The sequence below is a fragment of the Accipiter gentilis genome, chromosome 3 (assembly GCF_929443795.1).
Source record: "Accipiter gentilis chromosome 3, bAccGen1.1, whole genome shotgun sequence".
NCBI classification, from domain to species: domain Eukaryota; kingdom Metazoa; phylum Chordata; class Aves; order Accipitriformes; family Accipitridae; genus Astur; species Astur gentilis.
In genome coordinates this window covers 49,027,860-49,037,600 of record NC_064882.1, presented here as the reverse complement: position 1 = coordinate 49,037,600, position 9,741 = coordinate 49,027,860, and the positions used below count along the sequence as shown (strand labels likewise).

The window sequence follows — 9,741 nt, the reverse complement described above, 5'->3', positions numbered from 1 at the left end:
GCTCCTGGGACGCTGCTCTTCATCATTTAAGTCTTAGAGCCTCACACTGGAGTGACGAGCAAGGATTATGGGCAGGTGGCCTGGGCCCCCTGCTAAGCAATGCCCAGAGCTCTCCTCTGGAGCAGGTGGGCAGAACTGCTCTTGGGATGCATACATGGGCCTGCCATGGACAGGAACACAAGCACGGGACCACCCAGCAGCCAATCATGAGAAGCAGATGCCTGCTGCTCATGCCTCTCATCCCAGGCAGGAACCGCCTCAGCCTCCCTCAGATTCCCAAAGTCCCTTAGGCTTTTTCCCTTCTCCCACAGCAAAACCCCAGTGGATAAGAGGACCCAGCACAGGAGAACAGCTACAAATTGGTCATGGCTACAGCTGTGCTGTACTGTTACAGCACTGAGGCTCTCCCCCTGCAACTTGGGCATCAGACAAATGCCCGATCAAAGCTCACCACCATGTCACCAGTCTGGGGACCTGAACCTGATCCTCCAGACTTCCCCAACGGTTTGTGGCTCCCTGGGTCTGAGCTGGGGCTTCACAAGTCAGGCTTGGTCCTCTGCACAGGTACATCATAGTGCTGCTTGTCACCTGGCTGTTTTGCTGCTGTCTGTATCAGCAGGCTGGTAAACCTGCAGAAGTCATGAGCAGCCCCATCCAGACTCAGGAACAGCCAATGCCAGGGTGCCTGGTCTAGCCCCACACAGGAAGGACATAAAATCTCTCAAAACCATTACCAGCACCAAAAGAACAACCTGTTTTTGCTCCTGCATAGATTTCTGCCCAAGGCTGGCCACACAGCAATTGCAGCCAAACCCCTGGCCTCAGACCACACAGCAGGGATCAGAGTTTTTGCCATTAAAGTCAGTGGGATCCAGACTGAGCCATCCCAGGCCTTTCAAGAGCAGCTGGGAGCAAGGGGAAATCAGAAGCAGGATCAGGCTGGGGGAGGAGAGATCCTGTGACTAATCGACTGTCACTGAGCTGCAGCAGAGCTGGAGCATGGCCCTGCCCAGCCTTACACTCAGAGGTTATCACAACATTTTGTGCCCCAATCAGGACATAAAGGTATCTGTGAGCCTGATTCTCATAACCCTTAATCCCCTGGCATCAGGGCATCCTAGCCACAGCTGAACCTCACACACGCTTTTCTTTGCGGTTTCCTCTTAGCTCAGTAGCTCTGGCACAAGACACAAACATGCCACCATGCGAATACTGCTCAACCAGGCCACCCTGCTCCGCAGCACTGCGCCAGCATCTCCCCAGCTGTATGCCTGACAGCCCAGACATGCCACAGGCAAATGTTTCATTCTGAGACATACAGATTTTAATATTAAAATAACTTCGTATAAAAATACCTTTGGAGACTGATAGCAAGCAGTCTTCCATGCACTGCAATGGGCATCGAAGCCCTGCAGCCTGGTCAGAGAGGAAGACAGAGCAGAGCCAGAGCAGCAGGCACATGGCAACACAGCCAGCCCTCCTGTGGATCAGGAGGTGGCAGTGGAGCCAGCTCCAGAGCCAGAAAAGCACGCTGGCACCTGCACCAGCCACAGGTCTCTTGCTCTTGCTGTGGAAAGGGCCTCCGGGGAAATGCAGCCCCTCAGCATTGGCGAGCAAGTGGGGCTCTGCCTGAGCCAGAACAAGCCCTGGCCCCAAGCCACCCCCAGGACCTGTGGGGGACAGCAGCTGGCACTGCTCACGAACAGGCCTGGGCTCCCCAGTCCCTCCCGGGCAGGTACAGAGCAGCAGCACCATGCTATATCTCTCCTAAGTCCTCATAGACAGGCGACAAGCTGCACTCATCCACAGACTGCTCCTCCTTCTGCACATGCTGGGGCTTCACCACCTGGCTGTACAGCACCTCCACATTATTGTTGTTGCTGCTGTTGAGGCTGGGTTTGACGACTGCCTTCTCAGGAGCAGCATTCCCCCGCCGCCTGCCAGGATCCCCACTCCTCTCGGCACCTTTAGGGATAAAGGCCGTCTGGGGCTTGGGGGCAGGCACCGGCTTGGGGCCCTTGGCCTTGGCCTGGAAGGCAGGTACTGAGTAGTCATCAGTGCTGGGGTTGTAGGGATACTCATAGCCGCCCCTGCCATCGTGGCCCTGGGTGCGCCAGGCATCACCTGTGGGCCGCGCTTCATCGTAGATGTAAGGTGGGGGGGGCAACGAGCGGGGAGCACGACCTTCAGGCTCATCATAGATGTGCTCCCTCCGCCCAGGCACCGCAGTGGCCTGGCTGCGTCCGTCAGCCCGGACCTGTTCGTACGTGCACAAGTACTGCGGCGCCGGCAGTCGGTGTTTTGTCTCGTCCGAGGCACTGCTGGGCGCCTTGGCCCCGCTCACAGGCTTGCTGTCTATGGGGTCCGAATACAGAGGGTCCAGCCAGGGCCGGAAGCCCTTCACCGAGTCCAGGGGCTCCGAGTACACACTGGATGGGTCCTCAGCCGGCAGCACGGCACAGGGCACCTTCGGCAGCGGGGGTGTGCTTGGAACCACAGGCTTGGCCTGTGGCACAGGGAGCTCTGGCAGAGTCCGGGTCTTCAGCAGAGACGTGGCATCTCTCTCCTCTGCCGCCACACTGGGCCTGGGTGCCAGCACCGCTTTGGGTGCCAGGGTGTCATCCCCTTCTGCAGGCAGCTCCAGGCTCAGGGAGTCGGCCAGGGCCTGGCGGATCAGCACCACACTGGGGCTATCCGAATCCAGCGAGCCACAGCTTTGCCGGTTCTCCTCCACCTGTGCTTTCTGCTCCCGGATAGAGGCTTCCACCAGGCGGAAAATCTCGTTGCCCTGCTTGGTCTCAAAGGTGAAGTTCCCTGGGCCGGAGTCACAGCGCCTGCCAGCTTCAAAGGAGAACATCACCTGCAGGGGAAGTGGAAGGGTCACATCCTGCCCAGCACCTGCCAACCCAGCGCATTGTGCAGGCTGTGCTTCCTGCTGAAGGGTGCGTGGCTGCGGTGCTGATACTGCACAGCCTGCAAGAGACTTCACTCAACATCCTGCTCCTTCCGCTCCCACCAGCAAGGGCCGCAGCTCAGTGAGCACCACCCCAGGGCCATGCTGTGCTGCGCTGCCCAGCAGCCCAGAACAAGCTGTGAAACTGGAGTGGGATGCACACTTGAGGGGACATCACTGCAAGATCCCTCAGAGCCAGAGCTGCAGGTCCTGCTGGAGACCTGCTGCCTTACCTGAGGAATTCCAGCACGGCCAGCAACTGGCACCAGACAGTCTAGGAAATAACATGTGGTTAGCACTGAGAACAGAGTAGGGCAAGAAGATGAGTGACAGTTCAGCAGGGGAAACTATTATGGGCATCTTGGGTAAGTCAGCATTAGTCAGGCAGAAGGGAAGCGATCCAGGGGCAAGAGATACAAGACAGAGGAACATGGCTTTCCACAGGAAAAAAGCCAGAAGCAGCAACTTGGCTACCAATAGTAAGCAAAGCCTTTGCCTTATCAGCATTACTCTGTTAATGGTATAAAGCACTTTAAAGAGAAGTCTCGCACCAAGGCTGTGTTCCTCAGGCCTGAACACACTCATGCACAGGTTCCCACCAGCAGATGCCCACACCCTTCCTGAACCTCCGTCCCTGAATCCAGGTGAGATTTTCTGCCTCACTGGTGCTCTCTCACACGCAGCAGCTGCCTCTGGGGTTGCTGCAAAAGCCTCTGGGGCCAGACTTCCTTTTGTGGGTCAATGCTGCCAAACACAAGCACAGCCAACCTATCACTGCTCGGGGACCTGCGGGTGCAGCTGCCTGCTCCTCACACCACGTGGCTCTCGTCATGCCCCTGGCAAAGACCTTGTGGACAAACCAGATGCCTCCCCAAGAGCAGCTCAGTTTCCACTTCTGTTTTGGTAAAGTGCCACAGAAGGCACCATCAGCAGACTGCAGCCAACACCATCACTTCTACAAACAGCCCTGGGGAGATCACCTCCTCCCCATCCAGCCCGGCAGATACCTCTTGCGCTCAGGGTAGTGGCAAGACAGGTCAGGGAACCACTGCTGGAGGACACTGGGGAAGGGACAGACCTACGCAGGTCAGCCAGGCTAACAGCAGTATGCCCCGTAAGGTGAACAAATCTAGAGTAACTGGCGTCTCAAACAGCCCCTCCTGCTCTGGCCATCATCCTTTAGGAGGGATGAACTGAATCCAGGGCAGAGCCAGGACTGCAGGGAGCCAAGGTCCCCAGGGCTAGGGAGAGCTTGTGCGGAGCACAGAAGGACATGTCTGCCCACAGCATGGGCTGGGGAGTGCTGGGATGGAGAACAGGAGCAAGCCAGCTGAAGGGATCTCCAGCAGAGGGGCCAACAAGGGCTGCAATGGCCCCAGTGGGAGTAGGGCAGGGACCACACAGAGAGGGGCTCTGAACAGACATGCCTTTGGTGGGGACAGGTGTCCCGCTAGCCCACACTCCTGTGTGGTGACACAGGTGGGAGCTGAGGACAGACAGGATCACAGATGCCCCTGGGGACCCGCCTGTGGTTGCGGAGGGCTCTAGCAGTTCAGGCATTTGGCAGGGCCCACTGCACAGCTTCCACGGGCTGGTCAGGCATATCAGCTCCTTACCCTTTGGCCAGGGAAAGCCTGCAGGGGAACAGGCCTCAGCACATGGCACGCAGGGCCCCCCCCCATCCCCCACCTTGTCCCGGCCGTATCTCCGGAGCAGCCGGTAGGGCCAGACATAGAGGATCTCATTTGTCCGTGGGTCCTTCAGGACGAGGCTGTCACGCTCAGCCTTGAGCACGTAGGCACCGTGCAGCTCGCATCGCTCTGCGGCCTCAGTCCGTTGCACTGTCACCCAGAAGGCATTCACTGTGGGGACAGGGATGCTTAGGAGAGGGCAGAGGAAGCCACGTCCCCAGCTCCAGGCAAGACCTCGCCCTGCCCACCGGAGCCCCGGTGATGGGGCAGCAGCAGGACAGGCCCCGCAGAAGGTGGCCCGAAGTCAGGGCAGTGGCAGGTCCCACCTTCGTCTCTCGAGTAGTAGATGGAGTTCACAGCCATCTCCAGGGTCGGTGCCTGCCCGCTGCCCTCTCTGCCACGCCGTGCCGCCGCACCAGCATCGCTGGGGCCGTTGCCCTGACAAGGGAGAGCAGATCAGCCCCAGCCCCCTCTTCCCACATCAGCACCTTGCAACCACTGCCCCCCATCCCCACATCACCTGGGCCCCACTGCCCTCCCCGAGGGGCCCCAGCCCCACACAACTTGGCTGTCCTGCAATCATACCAAGCCCTTCCCTGCCCAGAGCCAGCAACAGAGCCCAGGGCCCCCACCCTGAGCCAACATGAACACAGATGAACAGAGCCAGGCAGTGCAGGAGGGCCTTCCCTGGAGCTCCTGGCATGACCCTGGGTCCCAGCTGGGCTGTGCATTGGACAGGGTGCAGAAGAAAGCAGTTACTCCTGGCAGCCCTACCCTCCAGACCCTACCCTCCAGTGCAGCACAAGCCAGCCCTGAGACACAGCCTCCTGCGGGGCAGCACCTGGGGGTCCCATGTGTCCCACTCCCCTGCTGCTTGTCTGACTGCTATGGTGTGCCCATGCAGGCGCCCTGGTGCCGAGGCAGAGAACAGCTCTGCTTCCCCACCACTGTGCTCCAGCGCAGGCAACGTTTGCTCCCAAATCATCGCACAGGCCCAGGCACGCTCTCCCAGTGGTATGAGCAAGGGAGGGAGCTGATGAGATGACCCACTAATTCAAGGGCCTGTGTGCTGCTTCTGCACAGGCAGGAAGGTGGTGCCAGTATCAGTGCACAGCCCACAGAAGGGAAGCAAGCACTTCTATTTTAGTGCATGCAGAACTGAAAGTGCAACGCAGACACTCTGTCAGCGACTATGTCCCAGCAGTAGGGTCCCCTAAGGGCCTGTGTGGGGGATGCATCCTTGGTGCTACCACCAAAGAGCAAAGATGCTCCTCCAGGGAAGCCCCACGCAAATCAAAGGCTCACAGATGCCCTGCAAGAGCTGCTTCAGCAGAGTTTGCACCGTTGCATGAGGGTCTGTATTTGGACGGGAGCTGGAAGCTGCTTCTCAGGGTCACGTGGGATAGGGTTGCAGCAGACTGTACATCTTGCAGCAGGCAAGCTGTCACACTTTCAGTTTAAAACCCAACTACATGAGCTTCTTAACAAGAGGCAAGACCCAAAAAGGGCCATCAGGCCCTCCTGTTTGGCTCCTAAATAGAATGGGGACTGCTAAAGCCTAGTGTCCTTAGAGCTGATAGCAGCAGCTCCTGCTCAGCTAAAGCATCTAATGCAGCAGGGTTCCAGCCTGGGATCAGGAAATCAATGGCCAGGCAATCTGCCAGAGCACCTTAGGGCTCTGACTGCACTTTCCCTCATTTTCAAAGGAAAAAGAAATTCTGTTCTGAACTCCAAACGATCTCTGGCCCCAGCTCCTAAGCTACTGGACCCTGCTTACCCTCTGGGCAGCAACAAACAACATGACACAAAAGCACGACCTCCATGTGGATGGCCAGAAATCACAACTGAGGATCTTCAGCTTTTTGCAGAGAGGCCACGTGCAGCTCCTGTGCCTCTTGCTCCTGGCCAAGCCTTTTTAGAACACATGCCATCCTTGCAGCCTTTTGCTCACCGCTTCCTAAACCATCAGCTTGCTTCTGGACCTCAAGCACGCAACTGACAGCTACCGTGTGAAAGAAGGTATGAGCACAGCCCTGCTCTGAGCAGATGTTCTCCTGCCTTGCAGCTACCCCGCACCACTCCAAGGGCGTGTGCTGTGTCCCTAGCTCAGCCCCCCAGGCCATTTCCAGGACAAAGGCTGCAACGCTGTCTGCGCCAAACAGACACGGGCATGAAGGTGGAGTAATCTCCAGCACCACACCAGTGCCTCTTGGCCTGGTCAGCAGGGCACTTGCTGCACAGACACATTTGGCTTGACAGCTGACTGCAGGGAGACGCAGGCAGGGACAAAAAAAGGCTTAAGGTAAGTCACACTCGGCAGACACCTGCGTCCTTGTGGGAAGATCTGGGATTGCCAGCTGTGCAGCCAGCTGTCCTGTGAGCAGCCCTGCCCAGCACTCAAAGCCTGGAGTCAGCTAGAGCACAACCCAGGGCTGTGCAAACATCTCCTAGGAGGGAGAGCAGGGGACCCACGGGGCGGAGCGGACGACCGTACTCATGGGCCTTCCGCTGTCCAAACCGCCTTCGCAGGGAGCCATCACGCTGGCTGACCATCAGCTCCAGGGAAGGCTACAGAGCTGCTGTGGGGCTGCAGGCAGAGGACCGGGGTGGGGGGGCTGGAGGACTGTGCCGCAGGCCCAGCACTGATGGGGTGCTCCCAACAGCAGGCAGGAACAAGCCCCAAGGCTGGGCAAGGGGGTGCACTGGCCCTGCAGCTGCTAGCGCTGCCACCCAGGAGCCAGGTGGGTCCCGGAGCCAGGCACTGCGACACGCTCAGGGCTCCGCTTCCGCCACTGCTGTGGCAGGAAAGGCAGCGGTGGTTGGGCCAAGAGGAAACGCTCCTCAGCCATCAACCGGCCCCCGCCAGGTCTCTGGAGGGGGCGAGGACAGGCTCCACACCAGCGGAGAAGAGCCTGACTTGAAATTTGGAGCTGCAACCAAGAATTACTGACAGCATGCTGAGGAGTCCTGCAACCCACCCAGCTGCTGGCACAGCGGGAGCTATTCAGAGGTGACCGGAGTCCCAGGTCCAGGCACTCTGACCGACCGCCCAGGACCACTCACGTGTGCCTTAGGGTCTCCCTCCCCATGCTGCCGGGCCCTCCTGCTGGGTAGGAAGGGGTCGCACCCCCACCCCCACCACACATGCTCTGATGCCCGGCCCCTCCACCCCGCGCAAGCTGCCTGCAGCTGCCCTCCTCCCCGGGGGCAGCCGTGGTGTGGCCAGGCCCCGGCGAGGTGCCCGGGATGCCCCTCTGCTCACCCCGGGGCTCACCGGGAAGGCGATCTCGCACAGCTTTGCCACCCACTCCTCGCTCTGCTGCTTGTCGGTCGCGAAGAGGTAGCTCCTGTCGCTGGTCTCCAGGCGGAAAACAGACATGCCGGCCCGGGGGCCGCTCTCGGCCACGGGGGCCACGCTGGTGCAGTCAGCCAGCCGCACCACCGTCTTGTCCAGGCGCTTGGTGCCCAGCCGCTCGGGCGGTGCCGCCGGCTCCTTGCAGTCGAAGAACTCCAGGCGGGCGACGCCGTGCTGGCTGGCCGGGTACAACACGAACCAGCTCCGCTTCCACCTCTGCAAGGCAGCGGGGTCACGCCGGGACCGGGCCGGGCGGCGGCGGCGGGGCGGCGCAGGGAAAGGCTCCGCCGAGGGCGCCCGGGATGTTCCGCGGGGCGCGGCGGCCGGGCTGGCAGCTCACGGGGGGCGGCCCCCGGCCCGGCTACCGCGTCCCGCCCCGCCGCCGAGCGACGGAGACCTGCCCCGGGCCGCGCCCGCCGGCACCCCCGCGCCCAGACGGCGCAGACGGAGGGGCGGGCGCGGCACCCCCCCGGCCGCCGCCGGGCCGGATCCGGCGAAGCCCCGGCCCCACTTCCCCAATCGCCGAGCGGCGCCCGCGGCCCGGCAGCGCGCCCAGCCGGGGCGGCCGCGGGCAGCGGGGACGGCGGGCCCGGCCCGGGCGGCGGTAGGGAGCCCGCACGGCTCCCGGGCGGGAGGAATAGAGCCAGAGCCCGGTCGCGGCCCCGGTCGCGGTCCCGGCCCCGGCCCCGGCCCCCGGGCGGGAGGAATAGAGCCAGAGCCTGGTCGCGGCCCCGGCCCCCGAGCGGGAGGAATAGAGCCAGAGCCCCGTCGCGGTCCCGGTCCCGGCCCCAGTCCCGGCCCCCGCCCGCCCCGTCCCGGCCCGCCGAGAGGGGCGCGCCGGCCGGCCGCCCACCTTGGTGCCGAACTTGTGGCTGTGCTGCACGAGGAGCGACCCCTCCTTGGCCGGCGGGTCCATCCCGCGCCGCGACGCCCCGCGCGCTTCCGCCCGCTGCGACCCGCGCCGCTGGGGGCGGGGCCGGGGCGGGGCCGCGCTGGGGACGCACGTGGCGAGGGAGGGAGGGGGGGCAGGCTCTGCGCGCGTGTGCGCGCGTGCGGCACGCCCGTGGCGTGGGTGCCCGCGCGCGCTTGGCACCGCACGTGGGTAGCGCGCGTGCACGAGTGCCGCTGCCCGATGCGGCGGCGCCGGGTGCCTGGGATGCGGCTTCCCCTCCGGGGTCTCGGGAAGGACCCGCGGGGTCTCTGGGCCGTTCCTCGGGGCTCTGGCCCACGTCCCCCCGCAGCCGCGTCCCCCCCCAGCTGACGGCGCGGCGCCCGGTGCCGTGCCGGCCCTGCCAGAAGCCCCCTCCGCCCAGCTGTGCACGGCCCGGGGTGCGCGGAGGCAAGGCCTGTGCTCGGGACGAGGCAGGGAGTGGGATCGTCCCCACCCCGGAGCCATCTCCGCGGGGCTGCGTCCTGCCGGTCCGGGGGCTGCGGGAGGACGGCCGGCGGCCGACCGTGCCCTGGCAGAGGTGGGAAAGCTGCGGCCTCTGGGTGAAGGAGCTGGCCCCTGCCGCGGCTGGCTCTGCTCTGCCGTGCCGTCTGCGTCCCACAGGCGAGGTCTTGGCTTCCAGACGCGTCGGAGGACGTGTCCCGCGCTGTCCTGAGGCTGGGGAGGAGATGGAGCCTTGGCCTTATCCCTGCCACCCCTTCCCCAGGTGTGGGGGCCTCCCCACCCTGCAGCTTTCACATCTCTGACAGCAGCTGCTGAGCGAGGTCAAGCTCGGAGCAGGCGCTGTGAGCCA

General features: G+C 62.6%; 1 protein-coding gene across 3 annotated transcripts; it reads right to left on the bottom strand.

Annotated features, from left to right (window-relative positions):
* Nucleotides 1-1,250: 1,250 nt before the first annotated feature.
* Nucleotides 1,251-8,952, bottom strand: DOK1 (docking protein 1). Of its 3 annotated transcripts, none has more exons than XM_049791317.1 (5): nt 8,853-8,952; nt 7,907-8,215; nt 4,971-5,082; nt 4,643-4,815; nt 1,251-2,860 (listed from the first exon to the last, which is right to left on the bottom strand). In XM_049791317.1, exons 1-5 carry the CDS (start codon nt 8,913-8,915, stop codon nt 1,757-1,759), a joined length of 1,761 nt encoding a protein of 586 aa, XP_049647274.1. In that variant the 5' UTR covers nt 8,916-8,952; the 3' UTR covers nt 1,251-1,756. The 3 variants fall into 3 exon arrangements, with proteins under 3 accessions (XP_049647274.1, XP_049647282.1, XP_049647290.1); XM_049791325.1 differs by having other exon boundaries at nt 1,252-2,860; nt 7,919-8,215; XM_049791333.1 differs by lacking the exons at nt 4,643-4,815; nt 4,971-5,082 and having other exon boundaries at nt 1,252-2,860; nt 7,919-8,215.
* Between the last annotated feature and the right edge of the window lie 789 nt (nt 8,953-9,741).

Bases quoted from the DNA above. Each gene is read 5' to 3' on its own strand.
- DOK1 (XM_049791317.1), bottom strand. From the start codon at position 8,915: ATGGACCCGCCGGCCAAGGAGGGGTCGCTCCTCGTGCAGCACAGCCAC. The intron at 8,216-8,852 runs GTGGGCGGCCGG...GCTGCCTTGCAG, and splicing joins GCCACAAGTTCGGCACCAAG to AGGTGGAAGCGGAGCTGGTT. The intron at 5,083-7,906 runs GTGAGCAGAGGG...CTCCCTTGTCAG, and splicing joins CCTTCCCGGTGAGCCCCGGG to GGCAACGGCCCCAGCGATGC.